The sequence below is a fragment of the Lontra canadensis genome, unplaced genomic scaffold, assembly GCF_010015895.1.
Source record: "Lontra canadensis isolate GAN:19392208 unplaced genomic scaffold, GSC_riverotter_1.0 scaffold17, whole genome shotgun sequence".
NCBI lineage: Eukaryota > Metazoa > Chordata > Mammalia > Carnivora > Mustelidae > Lontra > Lontra canadensis.
The window spans coordinates 19,025,754-19,053,029 of record NW_022631011.1 but is presented as its reverse complement, the minus strand read 5'-3'; the positions used below and the strand labels follow the sequence as shown (position 1 = coordinate 19,053,029).

Sequence of the window (27,276 nt, the reverse complement as noted above, 5' to 3'; positions counted from 1 at the left end):
AAAAGTGGTTTTCAAAAATATAGATACGCAGCACAAGTTTTTTCTAGGGAGCAGAGACTGGAAATAAAAAGGGGGTGTCATTGTGAAGAAATGAAAGAAGCTGTAGCAAAGCTCTGAAAATTACTCTGTCGAATGTTTTTGGTAATCTCTTTCATCTTCTCAGTCTTCTCTTTTATGAACATCTGGGATTTGGGGCAAGACTGCGGTTCTTTCTGTTTGTGGTATTCTGTGTGTCTTCTATCACTTGTTTGAGAAAGATGATCAAGGTTTGGTTGCTTCTGCTAAATCATAAACTGGTAGCTTCTGCTTGATGGTCATACTGTATAGAAGTCTGTGAAAGTTACTTGTAAAATGGTTCAGGTCTTTTTTGTCAACTCTTTCATGCTGAGGCATGGCATAGGATTTGGATCTTTCTCAAATTCCTGAACCAGTTCCTGGATAAGTTAGTGGTTCTTGTTTTCACCCTGGCTTTATCAAAAGGATATTGTGTGAGGACAGGGACTCTGTCGCTGACCTTATTACCCAGGGTTTAATAAGTTCCTTGCTCAGAGAGGGGACCTGAGTAATTGAATGCACACATTAGTGTATATGGAGAAAGAAGAGGACAATAGGGCTGCAGCCCCCAAGGGATTCCAAGGGCCGTTACACATATCAGTGCATTTTGTTTTTAATTTCTTCGCTCACTCTGCTTACAAAAGCGGCATATGTTCATGTAAAAGAAAAAAAGCATTACTGAAATATAATATACCCCCTTCATCAGATTTATTGCTATTAACAATATTGTCCTTTTCATGTTAGTATCTATAAATCTTCCTCATTTTTTTTAAAGATTTTATTTATTTATTTATTTATTTGACAGAGAGAGAGCACAAGTAGGCAGAGAGGCAGGCGGAGAGAGAGGGGGAATCAGGCTCCCCGCTGAGCAGAGAGTCCAGGACCCTGAGACCATGACCTGAACCGAAGGCAGAGGCTTAACCCACTGAGCCACCGAGGCTCCCCTTCCTCATTTTTTAAGTCTCTTAGTAGTCCACTATATCAATGTACCATCATGTTTTGACCACCTTGCTATTCTTAGATATTGATACTGTTTGCACTACTTTCTGTTATGATGCTATAATAAACATCTTTGTGTATTTTTGTGCAGTTTTATAAATGTATTTTCTATAGGATGAATTGCTGGAAGTGGAATTACTGTTTCAAAAGGTAATCTTTTCATAGGATTACCAAATTCTGTCCCCAAGTGATCATTTAAATGCATAATTAACGATGTTCATACTTGATTTTAATAAGCTACCTGTGGGGTGGCCTGGGTGGCTCAGTTGGGTCATGATCCCAGGGGCCTTTCTTTCTTTTTTTTTTTTTTTAAAGATTTTATTTATTCATTTGACAGAGATCACAAGTAGACAGAGAAGCAGGCAGAGGGAGAGAATGGAGGAAGCAGGCTCCCTGCTGAGCAGAGAGCCCCGATGCGGGGCTCAATCCCAGGACCCTGGGATCATGACCTGAGCTGAAAGCAGAGGCTTTAACCCACTGAGCCACCGAGGCACCACCCCGGGGTCCTTTCTGCTTAGTGTGGAGCCTCCTTCTCCTTCTCCCTCTGCCTGCTGCTCCTCCTGCTTGTGCTCTCTCTCTCTGTCAAATATATAAATGAAATCTCTTTAAAAAAAAGATTAGAAAGATAAAAAGCTATCTGTAGAACCTAATACGTAATTTTCCAGACTTGACATTCATTAACAGTAAGAGAAGAGGAGAGGAGTCCTATAATTGAGTGGAGAGAGATAGACTTCAAATGTAGAGAAATGTGGGTGGATGATAATGTTATACAGATTTGTTACTTATTGAATAATTATGCCTAAGAGGGCTCTTGTTAGTTTGTGAAGTAAAGTAAGTATGTAATATACAGTAGCTGGGAAGGTTTAGTTCAGGGCAGGTGTAGGTCAGAGTTGGGACTAGGTGTGCTAATCAAAGGGACTTGGTGGGTTAGCCTTTTGTGGAAAGCAGTGAAGTATAGCAATAAAGGGCAGAATATTGGCCAACAGACCTGGATATGAATCCCAGCTCTACCACTTAATAAGTTTGTGATTTGGGTCAAGTTTATTAAACTCATCCTCAATGTCAGTTTTATTATGTCTAAAATGGGATCACACCTTCTTCATAGAAGTATCATATGGGTTAACTAAGAATATAAGTCTGCATGTCATAGAACTCTAAAGAACACCATTTGTGTGGAATACAGAGTTGCGTAGCAGGCATGTCTGAATATTTAAGGTACCTGTATAACATTGGCTAGCTAGCTATAGGTACTCAGGTTGCTACTTATCTAATGTGTATTGGCATCCACCAAATTCACTATAATTTATTTTTAAAAAGATATAATTTAAAAGGATGGATTTTGAAATAACCTCAATGTCTATATGCCTCCACTTTTTTAGGTCTGTTATACAAAATTTGGAAAGTACAGAAAAATTGCCCCAAATATTTGGAGTGTATCTTTTAGTTTCCTTTTTTATATAAACTTTATGGACCTATAATTTTTTACTAGTATACTTCTTTTAAAAAAGAAACCATTTACAGTAAGTTTTGAAAACTGACAAAGGTATAGCCACCACTCCAAGATAAGGAGAACATTTCACTACCCCAAAGTTTAGTTTCTTTGGGGGGGGAAAAAAAAAGTATGGATGCTTCCTTTATTTATTTATTTATTTATTTTTACATAACTGAGATTCTATTATTTAATTTCTGTATCCTTGTTTTTCACTTGCCATTATACAGTGACAGTTTTGTGTGTTCTAACCTCAAAAGCTTAATTTTAAGGGGTGCATAATCCATTATTTAATATTTTCTCTATTTATTCATTTAGGTTGCTTATGCCTTTTTGTTTAAAAAATTACTTATAAATAAAAGTAAACAGATGTTTTTGTATTTAGATTGTGGTGTGTGTCTTGATTATTTTCTTGGGACAGATAACAAATTCCAAGATTTTTGGAATTTCTGGATCAAGGAAATATTAGTGTTTTAAAGTTATATATTTTTTAAACTACACATACATTTCAGTGCTAACTGTATACTAGGTTCTATGTTCAATTCCATGGACACGGTGGAAAATAAGGTAGACACAGTACTTCTGGAAATTAAAGAGATTTTGAGAATTTCCTTAGGTTGTTCTCGGCTTAATTTTTCTCCAACAACGTTATTTTTGTAAACTGAGGCATACATATGTAAAAACAAATTTGGCAGGTTAAAAAGAAGGTAAAAACCACCTGAAAACATGTGATCCTACTTTTAAAAGATGAAATTTAATAAAGTTAATAGAAGTTCTGTTTTGACAAATCCACTGTGTAAATGGAGAATAGATAAGATGTGCCATAAGGGATAGTAGAATCTGGGATAAAACCTTTCTGATTGATTTTAAGTTTTTCTTTTTTTAAAAAAATAAGGATTTTATTTATTTATTTGACAGGGAGAGGGAGATAGCAAGAGAGAGCAAAAGCAGAGGGAGCAGCAGGCAGATGGAGGGGAAGAAGCAGGCTCCTCGCTGAGCAGAGAGCCCAGCTTGGGGCTCCATCCCAGGATTCTGGGATCGTGACCGAAGTGCAGACTGCAGACGCTTAACCAGCTGAGTCACCCAGGCGCCCCTTAAGTTTTTCTTTTATTCACTCAAGGAATTATTGGAATGAGAGAAAAAGAAAATTAAGTGACTTTAAGTTCAGTAAGGGGAACTATGATATAAAAAATTAAAGGAATTGGGGCCTTGGTGCCTGATCAAGAAAACAACTTTGAGTATGTTTGTCTGCCTTTAAGTGTTCAAAGGACTGCCTGTGGAGATGAAAGTAGGCTTATGTTGTGTGCTTGCACAAGGGACCTATCTGTGAATATTGTGGGAAGAATTTTTTGGTTCTGTATTAAGTAATAACTTTGTATTTCTGCTCTACTTGTGAGGGGGAGACATTTGTACGTCTCCACCAACTTAACCCTAGACTTCAGTAGAGACTAGAAGGGTACCATTTAGGCAATTACGTGTAGGTATTAAATTATAATAGGTGAATTCTGAAAGTTTTTTGGCCCTTAGATTTGTGTGATCCTTTCAGGGCCGGTATTTACCAATGCTAGGAAGTTAGACAAATCAGAACCACCATCCAGATCAACTTGTGGCCAAGACAAAATAGGAAAGTCATCTTGGGACGACGGAGCAGTTCACTGGGCAGATGAGTAGAGTAGTATGTTAAATTATGTAAATAATAAAATAGAGAGTGAGAATAAAATAAAAATAATATAATATAATATAATAAATATTATTTATATTATATAAGAAATAATATAAAATAAAATAATAAAATAAATAAAATAATATAATAAATATTTATAAAAATAAAATAAAAATAGAGAGTGAGCACTGGACCACTTTACACTTTAACATCTTAATATTTTTAGAGGAAACGTGCTCTGTAACCTAATATATGATTACTTTCTTTCAACATGTCTGTAGGAGAAGTAGGCAAACTGATTATTCTTTTATGATTGGAAAATGAGTCCAATTTATCAGGATTTGATTCAGAGAGATGTGGTAGCTGGTTTTCAGAAGAGAAACTACTGTTCAGTTTCCTTTATATGTTTATGAATGCTTTTCACTAAGTTGCTCTTTAGAACTGGGCCTTTGGGATAGATAAACACTTCAGTTAAAAGAGCGTTGACTAGATGAGCTTTTGTTATTTTATTCTCAGTATTGTCTTCAACTATTTTAGTATTATTTCCTACCGAAGTTTTGAGTATTTAGTTGAAGAAAAGGTTGGATTGTGGACCTTTTGGTATTAATAACAGTTATTACTACTATTGATAACTTTAAAATTCAAAAGCCTACTTGGAAGTATTGTATCATTTAATCCTGTTAATGATCTTGGAAGGTAGGAAGTCTCTCAATCCACTAATATGGGGTGTCTTAACATTTATTTAGATCTTCTTTAATTTCTTTCAACAGCATTTTGTAGTTTCCAGAGTATTGGTATTCTACTTATTTTGTTAAATTTATCAGTATATTATTTTTTTGGTGCTATTGTAAATGAAATTGTTTTCTTTGTTCCATTTAGTTATTCATTGCAAATGTATAAAAATACAGCAGATTTTTTACATTGATTCTGTATCTTGCCACCTAACTGAACTTACTAGTTTTAATAGTTTTTTCATGGGTTTGTTAGGATTTCAACATAGAAGATCATATAATATGTGAATAGGTAGTTTAACTTCTCTCTTTGAATGCCTTTTATTTCATTTTCTTGCTGAATTGCCCTGGTTAGAATTCTCAGAACAATGTTGAATCGAAATAGTGATCGCAGGCATTCTTGTCTCATTTCTCATCACAGGTATCTTGTCTTATTCCTCATCTTAAGGGGAAAGCATTTAATCTTTCACCATTACATGCAGTGTTAAGTGTGAGGTTTTTTCAAATCTCTTTTACCAGGTTGAGGAAGTTTGCTTTTATTCCTATTTTGTTGAGTGTTTTCATCATGAAGAAAAGCGGTGTTAGATTTTATCAAATGCTTTTTCTGCATCTGTTGAGATGATACAGGGCTTTTGTCCTATATTGATATGCTGTTTTACAGTAATGTTTGTGTGTTAGACCAGCCTTCCACACTGAGATAAATATTACTTGATGAAGTATAACACTTTTTGAGCTGCTGTATTCACTTTGCTAGTACTTTGTTGGGACTTTCTGCACCTATAATTATAAGGCATATTGGTCTCTAGTTTTTTTGTGATGTCTTATGTGGTTTTGGTATCAGGTTACTACTGATCTTACAAAATGAGTTGATACATGTTTCCTTCTCTTCTATTTTGGAAGAGTTTATGAATGATTAGCATTAATTTTTCTTTGGATGTTTGGTAGAATTCACCAGGGAAGCCATCTGGACCTAGGCTTATCTTGCGGATACTTTTTTGATTAGTAATTCAAATCATTTGTTAGAGACCTCTTCAGATTGCCTATTTTCTTTTCTTTTTTTTTTTTTTTAAGATTTTATTTATTTATTAGAGAGCAAGAGAGCACAAGTGGTGGGGAGGGACAGAGGGAGTAGGAGTAGCTACTAAACAGGGAGCCTGATTCGGGGCTCCATCCCAGAACTCTGGGATCATGACTTGAGCCGAGGCAGATGCTTAACCGACTGAGCCACCTAGGCATGCCTAGACTGCCTATTTTTTTGAGTCAGTTATAGTAGTTTTTTGTTTTTAGGAATTTGTCCATTTCATGTAAGTTAATTAATTTATTGGTTTATAATTATTCATAGTATTAGTCTCTTATTATCCTTCTTTCGATAAAGTAGTAGTAATGTCCCTTCTTTCATTCCTGGTTTTAGTAGTTTGAGCCTTCTTTTTTCTTAGTCAGTCTGGAAAAGGTTTTGTCTTGTTTTGTTTTTTTTAAAGATTTTATTTATTTATTTGACAGACGGAGATCACAGAGAAGCAGGCAGAGAGAGAGGAGGAAGCAGGCTCCCTGCTGAGCAGAGGGCCTGATGTGGGGCTCGATCCCAGGACCCTGGGACCATGACCTGAGCCGAAGGCAGAGGCCTAACCCACTGAGCCACCCAAGTGGCCCTGGAGGTTTTTAAGTTTTGTGGGTCTTTTCCCAGAACCAGTTTTTGTTTTTATTTTTCTCAATTGTTTTTTATACTGTTTATTTACCTCTGCTCTAATCTTTATTAATTTCTTTCATCTGCTTCCTTTAGTTTTTATTTTGCTCTTTTCCCCCAGTATCTTAAGATGGAAGTTTAAGTTATTGATTTGAATCTTCCTTTTTTTTTTTTTTTTTTTAGTAGGCTCCACACCTAGTGGAGCTTAAACTCATGACGCTGAGATCAAGACTTGAGCTAATATCAAGAGTAAGATGCTTAACTGACCAAGCTACCTAGGTGCCCCTTGAATGTTCCTTTTTAAGAGAGGGAGGGAGGAGTGGGGGGGGAGGGGCATAGGGAGTGGGAGAGAGAGAGAATCTTAAGTGGGATCCATGCCCAGCACAGAGCCCAATGCAGGGCTTGATTGATCTTGTGACTCTAAGATCATGACCTAAGCCAAAATCAGGTGTTGGGATGCTTAACTTACAGAGCCACCCAGGCACCCCCTTTTTAAATTCTGCCATTTGTAACTGTAAATGTCCCTCTAAGCTCTGCTTTATCTGCATTCCATAAATTTTTGTTTATTATGTCTTCATTTTCACTCATTTCAAGGTATTTTCCGATTTCCTTTGTGATTTCTTTACTGACAGATGACTACTTAGGAGTAATTAATTTCTAAGTATTAGTGAGTTCCCCTAATTTCTTTTTGTTGCTGATTTCAAATTTCATTCCAGTATAGTTGGAGACTATACATTGCATAATTTCAGTCTTTTAAAATTTACTGGGGCTTGTTTTATGTTCTAGCATGTGGTCTATCCTGAGAATGCTCCATGTGCACTTAAGGAGAATGTTGTTATTGGGTGGAGTGTTTTATAGATGTGTTTTAGGTTTGTTTGGTTTATGTATTGTTCAAGTATTTGATTTCCTTGTTAATCTTTTATGTAGTTGTCTATGCTTTGTTGAAATGGGGTATTTAAGTATCTCAATTATTATCGTTGAATTTCTGTTTTTCCCTTCCTTTATGTCAGCTTTTGCTTTATATATTTTGGGCTGTTTTTTGTTGCACATATGTTTATAATTGTTAATATTCCTGATCTATTGGGTGTTTTATCAATTATAAAATGCCAACTCTTTAGTAACACTTATAGACTGTTTTGTTTGATATTAGTATAGACATGCTAGCTTTCTTATGGTTGCTGTTCTATGATATGTCATTTACTTTCAACTTTGTTTTATATTTGAGTCCAAAGCGTGTATTCTGTAGGTAGCATATAGTTGGATCTTACCTTTTTTTGGTCTGGTTTGACACTTTCGCCTTTTATTGGATTATTTAATCCATTAACATGTAATGTTACTTAACTTAGTTAGGATTAGGTCCGCCATTTATTTTTGTTTCTACATATCCTCTCCTTTTTGTTCCTCTATTCCTTTTTTCCTGCTTTCCTTTGTATTAAGTGAATATTCTCTAGAGTGATGCTTTCTTTATCATTTTTTGATAGATATATTTTTTGGTTCTAGAGGTTACAAAATATATCTAATATAGTGTGTATATCTCTAATAAATTTATAATAACTTATTTGAGTGAAATATAGAAACATTTCTATTTAGCTTATTTTCCTCCCACTTTTTATTTATTTTTATTTATTTTAAGATTTTATTATTTAACAGAGAGAGACTGTGAGAGAGGGAATACAAGCAGGGGAAATGGGAGAGAGAGAGAGAAGCAGGCTTCCCGTTGAGCAGGGATCCGGATGCTGGGCTTGATCCCAGGACCCCAAGATCATCACCTGAGCTGAAGGCAGATGCCTAAGGACTGAGCCACCCAGGCGCCCCCTTCCCACTTACTAATTTTTGTGCTATTATGGCTCTATATATTGCATCTAGGTTGTTAGAAACCCAATACTTTGTTATAATTATTACCTTATGTAACTTCATGTTTTTTAAAGAAACTGACAGAAGAAAGGAGCACAAAGACATATTTGTAGCATTTGTCTTATTACTTTCTTAGTTACGATTTCTGGTTTTCTTAATTTGTTTTCAACCAGAGTCATTTCCTTAGTGTGATACAACTTCACTCCCACCTACTTCCTTTCTGCTGTTATTCACAAATATATTACATTTTGATATTATGGGTCCAAATCCGTAATTATATACATAGTTTTCTATACAGTTTTTTAAAAGATTTTACTTATTCATCTGACAGAGGAAGAGAGAGAGACAGTGAGAGAGGGAAAATGAGCAGGAGGAATGGAAAAGGGAGAAGCAGGCTTCCCACTGAGCAGGGAGCCCCATTTGGGGCTTGATCCCAGGACCCCAGGGTCATGACCTTAGCCAAAGGCAGATTCCCAATGACTGAGCCACCCAGGTGCCCCTACAATTTTTTAAAAGAAATTAAGAGAAGAAAACAGAATAGGCATATATATTGTCAAATTATATAATTACCTTTACCAGTGCCCTTTCTCATTTTCATGTGAATTTGAATTATTTCCTAGGATCACTTCTTTTGAGCTGGACAACTTTATTTAGTATTTCTTGTATGGTGTGTCTGCTGGCTAACCAGTCCACTCAGTTTTTGTCTGGGAATGTCTTTTTTTGTTTTGTTTTGTTAAGATTTTACTTATTTATTTGACAGAGAAAGAAGAGGGGGGAGCGAGAGGGAGAAGGAGAAGCAGGCTCCCTCCTGAGCAGAGAGCCCAACGTGGAGCTTGATCCCAGGACCCTGGGATCATGACCCAAGCCAAAGGCAGACACTTAACTGACTGAGCCACCCAGGTGCCCCTATCTGGGAATGTCCTTATTTTGCCTTCAATTTTGAGAGATATTTTTAATAAGTATCTGATTGTTGGTTGATTTTTTTTTTTTTTTTTTTTTTTTTTGCTTTTCAGCAAGTGGAATATTATCATTTCACTGCTTCCTGGCCTCCATTGTTTCTGATGAGAGGTCAGCTGTTAATCCTATTGGGGTTCTCTTATAAATAGCAAGTCATTTTTGTCTTGCTGTTCTCAAGATTTTCTTTTATTAGTCAAACATTTTTATTATGAATTGTCTTGGTGTAGATCTCTTTGAATGTGTTAGAATTTGTTGTGCTATTTGGACATCTAGATTATTCTTTGTCAAATTTGGTGAGTTGTCAGCCATTAATTCTTTGAATATTTTTTTGTTTCTTTATCTTTCCCTTTCTGTTTCTCTTGTCCTCCCTATTTGGTATTCACATTATGCCTGTGCTACTGTGCATTTCAGTGGTACACATTTTTCTGAGGCTGTGTTCATTTTTCTTTTTCTTTTTTTTTTTTTAAAGATTTTATTTATTTATTTATTTGATAGAGATCACAAGTAGGCAGAGAGGCAGGCAGAGGGGGGTGGAGAAGCAGGCTCCCTGTTGAGCAGAGAGCCTGATGTGGGGCTTGATCCCAGGACCCTGAGATCCTGACCTGAGCTGAAGGCAGAGGCTTAACCCACTGAGCCACCCAGGTGCCCCTCTTCATTCTTTTTTCTCCCCATTCTTGGGATTTAAAAATCTCTGTTGATTTATCTTCAAACTCACTGATATTCTCCTCATTCAATTTCACTGTTGAAGCCCCCTAGTGGATTTTTTTTGTTACTGTATTTTTTTTTAATATTTTATTTATTTATTTGACAGACAGAGATCACAGGTAGGCAGAGAGGCAGGCAGAGAGAGAGGAAGGGAAGCAGGCTCCCTGCTGAGCAGAGAGCCCGATGCGGGGCTCGATCCCAGAACCCTGGGATCATGACCTGAGCCGAAGGCAGAGGCTTTAACCCACTGAGCCACCCAGGCGCCCCATTGTTACTGTATTTTTTAACTGTATAAGTTACTTTGTCTTAATAATAGCTGTCTTTTAAAAAAAAATTTATTTATTTGACAGAGAGAGATCACAAGTAGGCAGAGAGGCAGGCAGAGAGAGGGGGGGAAGCAGGCTCCCTGCTCAGCAGGCCTCGATCCCAGGACCCTGAGATCATGACCTGGGCCGAAGGTAGAGGCTTAACCCACTGAGCCATCCAGGCACCCAATAATATATATCTTTCTAGCAATACTCTCTGTTTGGTGATATCATACCTTCCTTCACTTGTTTAAGCATAGTCTCCTTTAATATTTTGAACATATTTATAATGTTTACTTTGAAGTTTTGTTGTTAGATCAGACAGCCAGTCCTTCTCATAGGTCGTTTTCGTTGCCTGCCTTTTTCCCTATGTGTCATACTTTTCTTTTTCTTTGCATGTTGTGTAACTTGTTATTCAAAACTAATATATTGGGGCACCTGGGTGGCTCAGTTGGCTAAGTGTCTGCTCTGGCTCAGGTCATGATCTCAGGGTCCTGGGCTGGAGCATTGGACTCCCTGCTCAGTGGGGAGTCTGCTTCTCTTTCTCCTTCTGTCCCCCTTCAAAAATGAATAGATATTGCTGGGCAGAGGGGGGTTGGGGGGGGTTATGGACATTGGGTAGGGTATGTGCTATGGTGAGTGCTGTGAAGTTTGTAAACGTGGAGATTCACAGACCTGTACCCCTGGGGGAAAAATATATATATATATATATGTTTATAAAAAATAAAATTATATAAAAAAAAGAATATGAAAAGAAAAAAAAATGAATAGATAAAATCTTCAAAAAACTTTAATATATTGCAGCAACTCTGGATACTGCGCCATGTTCCCATGAGTGTATTATTGTTGTTTGCTTTTTTTTTTTTTTTTTTTTTTTTAATGTCTTACTATTTTATTCTGGTGAAGTCTGTTTTTCCCCACAGTAGATACCCTTTGATGTTGCTCCTCAGAGGGCACAACCTTGGGCATAAGCTCAACCACCCTGGGATAACAGGGCTCTCTTTTGACTTTCTCTTTCTCTGATTTCTCTGTTCAAAGTTGTGTGTCTCTCTTGGTATCACAGCCAGATGTTAGGCTCTACTTTTGCAATCCAATTACCCTATTGTTTTCAGCAATGCCATAGGGCTCAACTTGCTCCATAGTCTGATCCAATTAAATTTAGGCTGCTTTACAGGGATAATTTTTGAGGTTATTGTTTGAGGTTTGCTCTGACATCAAGAGGGCCCTTCTTACTTGTTTTTCTGGTTTTCTCTGATGAACTAGCATTGGGCCTATGGCTTAGCTTGTATCTGTCATGAAGCTACCATCCTTATTTTAATTGTTTTGTTGTATTTGAGAGTTCTCTTACATTTGTGCTTCCCCACTGTGTTGAAATACAGTCATCTTCCTTACAGAGATATTTGGAGCGGGCATCAGGACTGTGGAATGCTTCTTTATGGGCAGTATCCCTGCTTTAAGAGTGGGGTACTGGGCTACCACCTTCTTGTCTTTATCTACTTCTTCCAACATGGAACCTCCATCCTATAAAAAAACTGAGGTGAGGGAGAGTGGGGTCCAGAAACTTAGTGTGCCATCTGTGATGTAGAGCCTTCCCTTTATCAGCGGAGATGAGTAAAAGAAGCCTAGAAATCTTTGGATGCACTTGTCTCAAATTTGTCCTCTGCTGTATGTATCTCAGTGTGGGGGAGATCAGAAATGCTGGTGGCCTGTTCCTCCCAGAGAGATACTATAGCCCTCAACTGGGAGCTTGGAGGAGAGGCTCTTTGTTTGCCACACTGTCTGATCTGAGAAGGGAAAGGGAGTGAGTCATGGTTCGGATGCCACTGTCTCTGGCTGTGCTTACTTAGTTTTAGTAAATCCTCTTTAATAACAGTAGTCATTTTCTGTATGCCTTCAGGCAATTTCCAAAGACTTTAAATGGTTGTTTTTAAAAATAATTTTCACCAGTTATGCTTCCTTTGCTGGGGAGCAGGTTTGTTGAGCTCTTCATGCTCCCATTCTGGAAATGGAACTTCAGCTATGGATATTCTTATTTGCACCTCCTACTGACATGGACAAGAATTTCTTTAGATTAGAAATACTGGGTTAAAGAGTGTGCAAATGGGAATCAATTTGGCACAATCATGTAAAGTCGAACAAAGCAATTGTACCAAATTATATTATCATCATCAAGATGGTAGAGTTCCTGTTGCTGCACATCTAACACTGCATATTGTCATTGGACTAATTAATTTGTCTGTCTAGGTAGATACAAAGTGATACCTCACTGTGGTCTTAATTTACTTTTCCTTGTTATTGCCATCTGTGTTTTGTTGGCCTTTTGTCCTTTGAACACAAGTGAACTAAAATTTTCTCCTGTTTTGTCTGTTTTTTTTTTACCTGATAATGTCTTCTGCTAAACAAAAGTTTTGTTTTTTTTTAATATACTCGAATGCAACAGACTTATTTAAGAAATTCTTCCCTATCCCAAATTCAGAAAGATAATTTTCTACACTATCTAAGAGTTTAAAAGGTTTTACTTTTTACCTTTGTATTCTTAATGCCCTTGGGGTTTTGTGTGTGGTTTGAAACTTTTAACCTTTTCCATATAGATAACTTATTGACATAGCGTTATTTATTGAATAGTTGCTCTTTTTCTCACTAATCTGCAGTGCCTTCTAGGAGAAATTGATATGATATATCTGCATGAGTCTGTTTTGGAATTCTCCACTTTATTCCATTGATTACTTTGTGTAGTCTGGTTCTATTACCATACCATCTTACTGTTTTATAGTTTGATGTCATGAAGGAAAAGCGTTTGGCTTCTTTTAAGTAGCTTTGAGTGAAAACATTTTTTCCATATTACATAATAATTAGTATACATAGAGTTCAGTATGTATTAATCACTTTTTCAGAGCATTTTACAGTGTTGAAAGATGATCAGAACACAAAATATATGACGATTGTTTCATTTATTAGCTTAGAAGTCCTGTTTTGTTTTCTTTCAACTCTAGGAACAGTTTTGATCAAAAGTAACAGTGGCCAGTTGATGCTGGTATCTCCTCAGCAAGCTGTGACAAGAGCAGAGAACACTACTAATGTGACTTCAAGGCCAGCTGTACCAGCGAATACTCATACAGTCAAAATCTGTACAATGCCGGTAATATTCCTTAGGTTTTTAAAATTCTCCTTAATTTTCCAGCTATTTTCTTCATATAAATGTGTATGTATCTGTCAAAAATAATAGAAGATTCTGCTCAACTTTTTGAATTAAGCCACTTTTTTTTTTTTTTTAAGATTTTATTTATTTATTTGACAGAGATCACAAGTAGTCAGAGAGGCGGGGGGAGGGGTGGTTGTTGGGGGTTGGGGAGGCAGGCTCCATCCCAGAACTCTGGGATCATGAAGGCAGAGGCTTTAACCCACTGAGCCACCCAGGTGCCCCGATTAAGCCACTTTCTTTAAACATGTTAGTTAAGGTGTTTAGTTTTGTCGTTTGGTAATTGCTAAAATAATAATGATTCAGTCTTCATATTCAAAGATTTTATCAAGGGAATAATCAGGGGAATGTTCAGTGGGCTATTTGTATCTCTAAATGGAAAGAAAATAATCATTCTGTTTCAATTTTAGTTTGTGGTAAAATATTAACACCACAGTTTATGGTATTCATTTTTATACATATCTTACAGGACTGATTTTTTAAGAAATTCAGAAATCTGTAATATTTCATTAGTTGGTGGTATTAGTACATACATGATAATTTTTCCAGATAACTAAAATTTATCTTGCGTGTCAGACGTTAAAAAAATTTTTTTATACAAAAAAGGGAAAGAAAAAGAAAAAATACAATAAAAACAAAAAGAAATACAATAAAACATTTTTAATGGTATCTTTCTCAGTAAAATAAATGCTGAATGTAGTATAACATTTTCTTGACGAGTCAGGCTCATCCTAATGAAGGATTGCATAGTATTCTGTGGTAATATTCTTTGAGAGTTCTGTCCACTTCCCCTGCTAACCCTCATTTTATGCTTTCCTAGTATTTGGTTCCAGGTTCCTGACTATTTTCTCTGTTACTGTTCTCATTCAGTGACAGCTGCTCCTTTCCTTTCTAATCTGCTTTATCAGCTGCTGTGAGTTGAGAATATAGGTAGCAGATTTTTGTTTATAATTAGATGATAAATAAGAATACATTTATCTTCTCTATAAGCCAAAGAATAAAGTTCAAGATTTTAATGCTAAAATACTGTGATATTTATTTGTTAAATCAGTTGCCTCCTTAGGAATACGAAATGGGTGTCAGTTGGCCAGTTGACCAGTTAGGTTGATAGTGGTGAATGTGCTTAAAATCTGTAAGGTTGTAAAGCCACTTATAACAAAGGTGTTTGCTATGGTGAAGTGTTTCAATGTTTAATGTTTTTCTGCAGCACTGATTGATTTAAAATTATTAATGCTGATGACTATTATCTCTCCTCTCTCCCCCCTCCAGAATTCTAGTTCACAGTTAATTAAGAAAGTGGCAGTGGCACCTGTTAAAAAATTGGCACAAATAGGAACTACTGTGGTAACCACTGTTCCAAAGCCTTCCTCAGTACAAGTAAGTTGTGACTGACTTGTGTCCATGCATGCACTGGTTTTTTGTCTAATCATCTTCTCACTTAGCTTTTTCCTACCAGATGTATAAGTTGCCACAATGACCATGTGACCTTGAAGAAAGCAAGTCAGTGACACTTGGTGACACTTATCAAAGTGGGAACTATTGGAGGTGTGGAAAACACAAGATAAAGATGGTGTATATTCTTAAAATATCAGTTTTATTTGAATGTATTAAATTAATACAAATGCATCTAATAACCATATGTCAGTGTGTCTAGAAGCAGTTGCTGGGATAGAATTTTGGCATAGGAGGTATTTATTAGTTATTAATATCTGTGGAAGGGAAGGAGAATAGGACTTTGAATTAGATGCAGGCCCTGTAAAGCCTCTGCCAACTAGGTGGAGGAAATATGGCCTGTCAGAGTTGTTCTACTGTGTGCCAGCATTGGTCAGCTGGGCCTTAATTTGCCCTCTGTCATAAGTCACTGGTTGTCAACTCCACAGGGAGAGTTGTGCTGTTGGGCAAGGTAATTCTCTGTAGGTGAAACAAATTCTGAAAGAATTGGCATCTGACATAATAGCGTTCCCAACAGCTGAGACAACACAGATTTCCTTTTAATGGCATATCATGGTTTACTTCTTGTGTCCCTGGGATCTACTCTCTGAAACATGTCAGAGGCCAGATCTTTTGGGATTCCAGTGGGTTTCTTCTCTTGGGGAAACAAAGAAGAAGAGGTACTAGGATAAACTACAGTCCCCACCACTGTGGCTGATAGTCATCATGTCCTTCCTTCACTACCCTATTCCATTCATTCTAGATTCCCTCCAATCTCAATTAATAACTCTGCTGGTCTTGGTAACTTAACCAGTAGTGTGACAAGACCTTCATCCCTGAGAGATCTGAGGTCCTAATCCTCATGCTTTCTTGAAGCAAGAGTTACTGGACTTGTCCACTGGTCATACAGTTGGGCAAGGAAACACCAGCAGGTGCTTAACTGGATCACCTAGTTTCACCACACATATTCTTTTCAGTCTCCATTGTGTAATAGCAACTCTACCTATTCTAGATGTCAGGTCACTTACTCCTGCCACGGTAATGATTCTTTACTGTTGTTCCCTGGACACTAGGAACCTGAAGTACCCAGGAGGCAGCCATGGTGTCTAGTTTATGGGAACTCTTGGCTGTGTCCTCTTGTGAAAGTATGTCCCATGTTGGCAGAGGCAGAAATGGGAAGCACAGGGTCCCCCATTGTGTCTTTGGGAGTGATGATAAGTGATTCCATTCATCCCTCTGCTCCTCTATTGCTTGGTTTTTGTGTATTTGTCCTATTGGAGATAGTACCATAAAGAATTTCTTGATATAGTTTACACTGAGTCTTGGAGGATGGAATTCCATCTTCCTTTAATACTGCCTCTGAGTTTGCACCTCACCTGTGCCCTCTACAGGCTCTTCTGATACTTTAGTAGGCTGCCAGCTTCTAGGTCACACCTCCCAGACATTCATCATCAGTGCCAGTGTGGTCTTGCAAAGCATGGAAATAGAATGGGATGGGCTATAATATCAGGAGTTATGTTTGAGTTTAAGATGGTGGTCCACCCATTACTGCAGTGGGATTATGTAGGTAGAGTAGACTGGGGTTGTATGCCTCCCTGTGTCTCTTAAGAGGAAGAATTGGCATGGAAGGTGCAGGTATCTGGTAAGGTACAGTTAATAGCTGTATTAGAAAGAGTTATGAAGGGGGAACCGGGGTGGCTCAGTGGGTTAAGCCTCTGCCTTCAGCTCAGGTCATGATCTCGGGTCCTGGGTTCGAGCCTCGCATCAGGCTCTCTGCTTGGTGGGGAGCTTGCTTCCCCCTGTCTCTGCCTGCCTCTCTTCCTACTTGTGATCTCCCTCTCTGTCAAATAAAGAAAGTCTTTAAAAAAAGAGAGAGAGAGTTATGAAGGACAGATTTTGTACTAGAGACAGTAAAATATTAACAAGGAAAGTAGAAATGCCATAAATGCTTCCTCTCTTCACAAAAAATAGGATGCTTTTTTCTGAGCTCACATTTCATTGACCCTTATTTTGCTTTATAAGGGAGAGGAACATTGAGGTTCCCTGAGGAACGCTTCCCATTGGTCCAGAAAGGTAATCATAATCACTAGCTAAAGTTTTAGATTATGCTTTCTTTAATAGTAGTTTAAGGGGTTAATGGCAGAGAATAAATACAGACTCACTGAAGAAAGAGTATTTAATTACTGTAGATTAACCTGAAAAAATTTATTTGACATTCTCCAAAAGGATTCAGAGAAACTGCACAGTAGTTGTCCTTGGAGAGCAAGACTAAGGCTAGGAATAGGAAGGTGACTCATTTTCATTGTTGCTTTGAGAGCTACTTTAATAAAGTTTACTAACTTAGGTACAATTTTTAATTTTACCTTTTTTGCTTAACATTTCATCATTCTAGTTTTCATCATTAATCCGTGTTTTTTCTTTCTCCCATTTTTACCCTTAAAGCATGTTTCATCTAATATAGGCTCCAGTCTTTCTAAAGTGGGAAATTTTGGTGTACATTTGCACTTATTTTGACTGTTAGCAAAGGAAATATTCTCAAAGGTGATCACAACCTGACCTTTTTGTGTTGTAGGCCTCTAGTATACAAATATTTAAAATCATTGTGCAATTTCAGTTTTCTGGGTCAGTTGTAAATATCGTTGTCTCCCCCATCACCTTCAGACTTTACTCATGTTCTGTAATTTTCAGTGTTTGTTTTAAAAAAGATTTTTGCTTTAACTCATAGTTGTCTAAATTATTGCAACTTGCGATTTCTTGTATTAAACTTTTTATCCTGCAGGTGGTGCTATAATCACACTTCATTTCAATAGAAGGTGGAAGACCTAACCAAAATTCTTATCAGTGTGAAAATAAGATATCAAAGTTTGTAATATTCGTTATGCTTACTCTAAGCATAAAAGTAGCTTATCTGAATATAAGATAATCAGTAGATCTCTCTGCTTTATACTTAAGAAAAAGCAGAAAATTGTGGAATAGAATATTCTATATTTTCATATAAAGACTTATTTCAAATTCTTTTTAGAGAATTATTAATAATGTGTTTTGAGGACCATGCTCTCGGTACTGTTTTTCAGAAACAACCCTAGGAGAATAGGGAGGTACCATTTCTATCCTTGTTTTTTTACAGACAGAAATCAGAGGATTAGCAAGATTAAGTAACTTGCTTGAGTTCAATACTCAGTAGGTGCCAGGGAAAAGTAGGTAGGTAGATATGCTGGCTAATTGAACATAAAAGAAAAAGATAAAGTAGGTAGGTAGATGAGAATGAAACCCAGATCTACTGAAGTCCAGAGCTCTTACAACAGTGTTCCGATGCCTTAGACTAGTAGAGCGTAACATGAAAGCGAAGATGTCAAGATCCATTTGTAGCCTGGTAAGTGGGAAGTGAGGTGCCCGCTGTGGTAGAGTTCATAGTTATACATATCTAAATGTGCACTACTTTTAATTTCAGTCTGTAGCTGTGCCAACGAATGTTGTCACAGTTACTCCTGTAAAGCCGTTGAATTCTGTAACTACCTTGAAGCCTTCAACTTTGGGAGCATCAGCTGCCCCCTCAAATGAGCCCAGTCTCAAAGCAGAGAGCTCAGCAGCTGCTCAGACAAGTCTTTCTCCGGTAAGCTCTCCTCTCCATCTTCCATGAATATGGCTTTTTACAAATTTTCTTGAATTCTGTTTTCCAGCTAACATTTGTGTTTGTATTTCTCTATTTAGGCGATGCTAGAAAATGTGAAGAAATGTAAGAACTTCCTTGCAATGTTAATAAAACTAGCATGTAGTGGATCACAGTCCCCAGAAATGGGGCAGAATGTGAAGAAACTGGTGGAACAACTTTTGGTAAGTTAGTATTATGAAAGCTTAAAATCTGTAAGAATTTGTAGAACATGTTTTAAATGGGACTTATCTTTAAATGAGGTTTATTATAGATGGATTTTTGGGGGTAAGCTTTTGCTTTTTAATATGTAATGATAATAAATCTGAAACAAGTAAATCTATTATATTACTCATTTATGCCGTAGCTTAAAAAGGGCCTTGGGGAAGGGTGCCTGGTTGGCTCAGTTGGTTGAGTGTCTGACTCTTGAATTTGGCTCAGATCATGATCTCAGGGCCGTGGGATCAAGCCCCATGTCAGGCTTCGTGCTCAGCAGGGAGTCTGCTTGAGGATTCTCTCTTCCCTCTGCCACTCCACATGTACTCTTGCTCTCTGAAACAAATTAAAAAATCTTAAAAAAAAACAAAAAAACAAAAAGCCTCGGACAGAAAGTTGACTCTTTGGTCAAATAAAAAATTGTTAATAGAATTGTGAATGCCAGAAAGTCAGGCTATGAACAAATAATGAAATTCAGTTCTCTAAGTCCAAACAACATACTTTGTAACCTGTGGAAGTTTTCTTTCTTGTTTTAGTTTCCTTTTCTATAAGATGAGCAAAGTAATAAATATAATGATCTTTGTGTTCCCAAGTTCCAAGATGCTGTGTTTTTTAGCTATTAAATTATACATCATTCACTTTTTATATCCTCTTGCAGGTAAATTGCTTAGGTACATTAAAGCAGATGAAGGTGGAAATTAGCAAATGTTGCATATTCTATGCTTAAGAAATATGCTGAGGGTGTAATCAACACACACAGTTTTGGGTTTTTTTAAGTACTAAAATCTGCACATTTCTCTGATTGTATAATGAGAATTTTGTGTATTTTTTGTATAAAAATGGTCACTTTTTCCCAGCAGAAAATGTGTATATTTCAAATATTGCACTGGAAAACAAATATAATTTATAAATATTAAAACATCTTTACTACTGTTTTTTATGCTACCTATAATTTGTTATAAATAGAGCACATTTGAATTGGTTAGAAAACTATTTTGGATATTTAAAATTATAAGTCCTATAAGTAAGTTTTTAACTTCCAAGCATTTTTAAAAATTTCAATTAACTTAAATTTTTAATTTTTGATTGAAGTATAGTTAACATAAATATTATGTTACTTTCAGGTGTAGAACATGGTGATTTGGTAATTATAAACATTACAAAATATGGCATAAGCATAGTTACCATCTGTCACTGTAAAAAGTTATTACAATATTATTGGCTATATTTCCTAAGCTGTACTTTTTATCCCTCTGATTTTCTTATTTTATAACTGGAAGTTTGCCCTTCTTTAACCACTCACCTATTTTGCCCATCTCCCTACTCCCCTCCCCAGTTTGTTCTCTGTGTTGTATCTGTTTTTGTTTGTTTGTATTACTTTTTTAAAGTTCCACATATATTTGAAATCTTAGAGTATTTGTTTTTCTCTGTCTGACTTATTTCACTTAGCTTAATACCCTCTAAGTCCATCCATGTTGTGAATGGCAAGATCTCATTCTATTTTATGGCTGAGTAATATTTCATTGTATGCATATACCACATCTTCTTTATCTAATCATCTGTTACTGGACGCTTAGGTTGCTTTCATGTCTTGGCTATTGTAATCAGTGCTGCTGTAAACATAGGAATGCATATATCTTTACAAATCAGTGTTTTTGTTTTCTTTGGGTAAATAACCCAGTAATAGAATTACTGGATCTTGTGTTATTTCAATTTAAAAAAATTTGAGAAACCTTCATACTGTTTTCCACGGTGACTACACCAATTTATATTCCTACCAACAGTTTCTTTTCTCTATAATCCTTGCCAACACTTGTTATTTCTTATCCTTTTGGTATTAGCCATTTTGACTGGTGTGAGGTAATATATCATTGTGGTTTTTATTTTCATTTCCCTGATGATTAGTGATGTTGAGCATCTTTTCCTGTGTCTTTTGGCCATCCTAAGTTTTCTTAGGAAATACGTCTATTCAGGTTCTCAGTCTGTTGTTAATCAGATTATTTTTGGTAATTGAGTTTATGAATTTGTATATTTTGGATCTTAACCCTTTATCAGATATGTCATTTGCGAATATCTTCTCCCTATTCAGTAAGTTGCCTTTTTGTTTTGTTGATCGTTTCCTTTATTCTGCAGAAGCTTTTCAGTTTGATGTAGTCTCAATGGTTTATTTTTGCTTTTATTTCCTTTGCCTAAGATGGCATATCCAGAAAAATACTGCTAAGGCTGATGTCCAGGGGTTACCACCTGTGTTTTCTTCTAGGACGTTTATAGTTTCAGGCCTCACATTTAGGCCCTTAATCCATTTTGAGTTGATTTTTGGGTATGGTTTAAGGAAGTGGTCCAGTTTCATTCTTTTGCATACAGCTGTCCAATTTTCACAACACCCTTTATTGAAGAGATTATCTTTTCCCCATTGTATATTCTCATCTTTTTATTGTAGATTAATTGACCATAAAATTTGTGGGTTTATTTCTTAGCTCTCTATTCTGTTCCATTGATCTCTGTATCTGTTTTGTGTCAGTACCATACTGTTTTGATTACTATACCTTTGTAATAGAATTTGAAATCTGGAATTGTGATACCTCCAGCTTTGTTCAAGATTGCTCTGGCTATTCAGAGTCTTTTGTGGTTCTACAAAATTTTGGGATTATTTGTTCTAGCTCTGTGGAAAATGCTATTGGTATTTTGATAGGGATTGCATTGAAACTGTAGATTTCTTTGGGTTTTATGGACATCTTAATAGTATTAATTCTTTCAGTGCATGAACACAGTGTATGGTTCCATTTATTTGTGGTCTCTTCAGTTTCTTTCATTAGTGTTTTAGAGTTTTCACAGTACAGGTAGGTCTTTTACTTGCTTACATCAATCATGAGATAAAAAACATACCTTTCCTCTGTTAAAATATTTGTAAACCTAAAAGTATTTTTCTTTCTCCTGTTCCTCAGGATGCAAAAATTGAAGCAGAAGAATTTACTAGACAACTGTATGTTGAACTCAAGTCTTCACCTCAGCCTCATCTAGTTCCTTTTCTTAAGGTAAAGTTATGTGTTACTTTGAAGAAATTATTTGAGTTAGATTTCCTTAAAATAAATTTTAAAAATAATTGGAATCCTTAATATTTCAATATGATAGCTATGTGAAGATACTAACAGTGGAGGAGAAAGCTCTCAAATGTTGCAATCTGTTAAGAATGTTCGTAGTTCATATTCTTTGGATTGGAACACTTTGGGAAAACAAAACTAGCTTCTCATTCATGAACATAACATAATGATTATATTGGTAAAGCTTACATCTTCAAAGGCTTGACTTTTCCTTTAAAATAGGGCCTTTTCCTTTGTCCTAATGACTCATCTTCTCCTAGAAATAATAAATCAAATAGTGCCAAATTTGGTGGGAAAGCTGTTATTCTTTAAAAATTGACTTATGGGGTACCTGGGTGGCTCAGAGGGTTAGGCCTCTGCCTTTAGCTCGGGTCATGGTCTCGGGGTCCTGGGATTGAGCCCCGCATTGGGCTCTCTGCTCGGTGGGGAGCCTGGTTCCCCCTCTCTCTCTGCCTGCCTCTCTGCCTACTTGTGATCTCTGTCAAATAAATAAAATCTTTAAAAAAATTGACTTATGCTGTTAGTAAGCATACTCTTTTCTAAGGTTTGTTGAATTAAATAGAATTTTGACGTGAAACAGTAATTTGATAACGAGACTATAAAAAATATATATTTTTTGGATACTCAGAAGCTGAAGAGGAATCAAGTTGAAATTTTAAAAGTCATTAAAGAACTGGGATTACAATGAACCAGAATTGTCCCATAAATTTTGAAATAGTGGACTGAAGAGTGGCCATTAGAAATATTTGGTTTAGGGGCACTTAGGTGGGGCTGTTGGTTAAACATCCGACTCTTGGTTTTGGCTCCGGTCGTGATCTCAGGGTTGTAAGATTGAGCCCTTGGTTGGGCTCAGTGTGGAGTGCACTCAAGATTCTCTCTCCCTCTCCCTCTGCCACTCCTGCTCATACTTGCTCTCTCGGTCTCTCTCTGTCCCCCAAATAAATAAATATATCTTAAAAAAATTAAAGAGAACTAATTGGTTTGATTGTCTAGAGGAGATGAAAGAGGCGCTGTAATGGAAGACCCCTTTTGGTTGCCTCATTAAAAAAAGAGTGGGAAGGGAAATGGAGCGCATTTTCAGAAGGATCTTAAAATAATGGAAATGTCAATAGAAGGGTGAGCACATTGATTAGGAGGGTGCCAATCGTGATATAAAATGTAGCTAAAGAAACTGAGAATGTTTTAGCTAGAGGAGACAGGAAAAGGGAGGTTGAAGGTTCAGCATAATATTTAATATCAAATTACTAGTGCCCTGTTTTTGGATGATCCTCTTGATTGAGAAATTAGAGGCAGTTCTTCCTTGGATCCCTTTCAGTGCAAAAGTTCTTTGGGCAATAGGTTGTCTACATTAATGCTGACAGCTCTTACATTTATCTGTATTTCATACTCATTGGAGACACTGGAGGAGAAAGGAGGAGATCATGTATGTTCTTATTATGCATCCAATGCTATGCTAGATACTTTACTTTTAATTTGGTTGTTTGCACTTATTTTTCGTATCTGTCTTTTGAGAATACTAGGTAGTAGATATTATAGTATTTTCCATTTTAGAGATTAAAACATTGTTTATATCAACTAATTTTTTGTCAAACTTAGAGGTACAGAATTTATCCTGTCTGACTCTACTTGCTAGGTAACAATACCTTTAAGTTACCAAATAAAACTGAAGTTTTTTTGGTTTGTATGTATTTTCTAAGGACCTATTAAGCCTTGTGATTTGTTTCCTTAGGACACCCCCCCCTCGCATTTGGGGCATTGAATATTGCATAGAGATGAGGGATTTAGCATTTAATCTCTGGCTAGCTGGTCAAGAGATAATTTAATATACATTTTTTGTAAAAATTTCTCCGAGTTTGATTATTTTAACATTTGTTCCAATTGTGTTTTTCTCAGGACCCCTTCATATTAGATTTCTAACTTAAATTTAATAGATCACTTCATTTTTTAATATATTTCCAAAGCAGCTTGTTTTCCACCGTTTTTTAAGTTTGGAAAAAGATTATGAGACTCTCTGCTTCTTACTTTCCTTTGTTACCATTTATATACATATTTGAAAACCTTCAGAGAAGAACTTCTCAATCCTTTTTAATAAAAAAGTAAAAGATATAACTAAAAGGAAGGAACAGGAATAACAGTGGTTCTCATTTGCTTCTAAAATTCAGTCAGACTGCTTTTGTTTAAGTATCAGAACAGGAAAACTTCCACATAGCCCTTGAATTCACCAAAAGATAATCTGCTGTCTACCTGCTTTTCCATTTTTTTCCCCTTACTCAAAAACAAAAGAAACAAAACCCCCAGGGATAAAAAGGCAGAGTGTTCTACTTTTTAGTTCAAATTGCCTTTACTCTTTCAGAAAGATACAAGGAGAGATACCAACTTAAAATCTAGTCAGAAAATATCCTAGCTCCATTAAGGAAATTGCCCGTGTTTGTATTTGTTTTATTTTTTTTTTTTTAAGCTTTTATTTATTTATCACAGAGAGAGCACAAGCAGGGGGAGCAGCAGGCAGAGGGAGAAGCAGGCTCTTTACTGAGGAAGGAACCCGATGCATGACTCCATCCCAAGACTCCGGGATTATAACCCGAGCCGAAGGCAGACAGTTAACTGACTGAGCCACCCAGGCGTCCCGTGTATTAGTTTTATTTTGATTTAAAGACTGTTTTTATCCACAGTTTGAAAGTTATTTAACAAAAACTTTTTTTTTAGATTCTATTGTCATGTAAAGAAACTTACTGATAAGAAAAATTATTAGTGGTCTATTATGGGGTATAAGTAAATACAAACAAGTACGACACAGTGTTTTATTTTACCAAATTGATCTTGAGGGATGTAAAATAAATTTAATACTGAGCAGTAATAATTTTGTATTGAAAAATAAAGTACTTGTGGGCTTTAAATTGGTTGTATCCTGGATATTGTTAGGATGTGACTGCCAAGTGATATCAGGCTTCCTCAGCTGAAATACCTGATAGACTTTTCTGATTTATCTCATGTTGTAAAGCTCTGAAATACAAAGTAATTCTATTTTACTAGCAGCTAATTTGTTTAGTTATCAGGTTCTTTTTTCTCCCCTATTTCTAGAAAAGTGTGATTGCCTTACGACAACTCATGCCCAACTCCCAGAGCTTTATTCAGCAGTGTGTTCAGCAGACCTCTAACGAGGTAGTCATTGCTACCTGTACCACAACAGCAACAACTTCTCCTGTGGTGACAACAACAGTTTGCTCAATCCAATCTGAAAAACCCATCATTGTTTCTGGAGCAGCAACACCCAGTACTGTGTCAGTGTCGACTCTGAATCCACTTGCTGGTCCAGGAGGAACAAAAACTGGAGTTGTGACACTTCATTCTGTGGGTCCAGCTGCTGTACCAGGAGGAACAACAGCTGGAACTGTTTTGCTTCAGACTCCAAAACCGCTTGTGACATCTATTCAGAACACAGTTACAGCAGTCTCGCTTCAACCTGAGAAGCCAGTTGTCTCTGGGACAGCAGTCACGTTGGCCCTTCCATCAGTAACTTTCGGAGAAACTTCAGCAGCAGCTATCTGTCTTCCATCTGTGAAACCTGTTGTTACTTCCGCTGGGACCACCTCTGACAAGGCCGTCATTGCTCCTGTACAGATCAAACTTGCGCAGTCAGGCCCCATCCTTTCACAGCCAGCTGGGATTCCACAGGCAGTTAAAGTTAAACAACTAGTGAGTAATATTTCATTTCTTCCTCAGTTTCTTCTTTTGAAAATTTAAAACATTCAGAAAATTGGCAATACTAGTAAAACGAGCCCCTGAGTATCCTCACTGGAGTTTGAATAGTTGTTAACATTTTATCACATTTGCTGAGTCTCTCCCTCTCTCTATTCACACACATAAGCACACACACAGAACTTTTTCCTGAAACATTTTAGAGTTAATTGCAGAAGTTGTGACATTGTACCTCTAAGTACTGTGTATCTCTTAAGGAAAATGATTTTTTTTTTTAACATAACAGCCTTGCACTTATTATTACACTTGAATATTTAATACTGGTATAATTTTTTTCCCAGCTGTCCCAACAGTGTCCGTTATAGCTAATAATGTTCTTTTTTCTGATGTTGTTTGTGATAGAGAACTGCGTATTGTATTTACCTGTCATTTCTCTTTAGTTCTTTTTAGTTCTTCATTTCTCTTTAATCTAAAACAGCTCCCCAGGCCTTTTGTATTTGCTCATTCTGTTGTAACAGTTTTAAGTACCTAGACTAGTTTGCAGAATGTCCTTTGTTTTGTCTAATTGTTTGCTCAAGATTAGATTCAGACTAAATCTTTGGGACAAGGTTATTACAGAGGTAATGTTATGGTAACATTTCCCAAGACAAATGTGCTAAGGGGAGAGGGCAACGGGAGTAGATGAGTATGAAGTTGTGTTTTTTTTTCCCTAAACTTGGTAGGTTGAGAGGTTCTTAGGTGAAAGAAAGAAATCTTAGCTATTTATCAATTAGTGTTGTTAACCTTAGTAATAAACCTTTCTGTTATTTTACCAGCAAAAATGGGTTTATTTGGGAATCGCAAAGAATTAGAATTCGGGACCAGCAAGATGTGGTAAAACCATAGGCAGATCTAGAGAACAAAGAATGGCCTTGTTTAAAAAAAAAAAAAAAAAAAGAATGGCCTCTTACAGAGGTAAGGCAGAGGTTGGAAAAGGCTGTTACAAACAGAAGTCCACTGGAGTAAAAAGTGCAGTGGCTTCTCATTGGCTGAGTTGTGACAGTCTCTCATTGGCTGGGCTGTTGCTGGGCAAGGTGAAAATCTTTCTTCCTCCTGCAGATAAAGGATGGGCTTCTTCCTGTTGGGGATGCAAGGTACCGCTCTTTCTGTTGGGGTCTGCAGTTGGTAACTAGTTATAGGGTGTGAGAGGTTCCCCTTCTGGCCTCCTGACTCATTTTAGTGAGGTTTCCCTTTATTTTCATAGTATTTAAAACATTCTAGTTTATTCAAGACAGACTGTGAGATTATTATTAACTTGTGGGAGATAGTACATGGTGAATTAATTAAAAATTACATTTCTTAATAAACTCGCTTACCTTTACCATAATAGCTAGCTGTTCTTTTAATTTTTGGTAATTGCCTTGTTTGCTTTTATAAATCTTTATATTAAAGACTGTGTGTTGAATCTCTTTGTTTTAGTTTATTCTGCTTCTGGGGATAATAAAGTCTAAGTAAACTTCCAAACCTTGTTGTTTGATCAGGAGAAGAGGAATATCTGTGG

The 27,276-nt window shown here is 36.5% G+C and overlaps 1 protein-coding gene across 2 annotated transcripts in view; it reads left to right on the top strand.

The window, feature by feature from the left end:
- The window catches only part of TAF4B (TATA-box binding protein associated factor 4b), a 126,556-nt gene that overhangs the window by 3,271 nt on the left and 96,009 nt on the right, over nt 1–27,276 (top strand). For both annotated transcript variants that reach the window (XM_032859723.1, XM_032859722.1), the window contains exons 2-7: nt 13,435–13,580; nt 14,910–15,017; nt 18,523–18,684; nt 18,783–18,905; nt 21,882–21,971; nt 25,119–25,733. In XM_032859723.1, the coding sequence (XP_032715614.1) occupies nt 13,435–13,580; nt 14,910–15,017; nt 18,523–18,684; nt 18,783–18,905; nt 21,882–21,971; nt 25,119–25,733 (1,244 nt within the window). The remainder of the gene's footprint in view (nt 1–13,434; nt 13,581–14,909; nt 15,018–18,522; nt 18,685–18,782; nt 18,906–21,881; nt 21,972–25,118; nt 25,734–27,276) is intronic.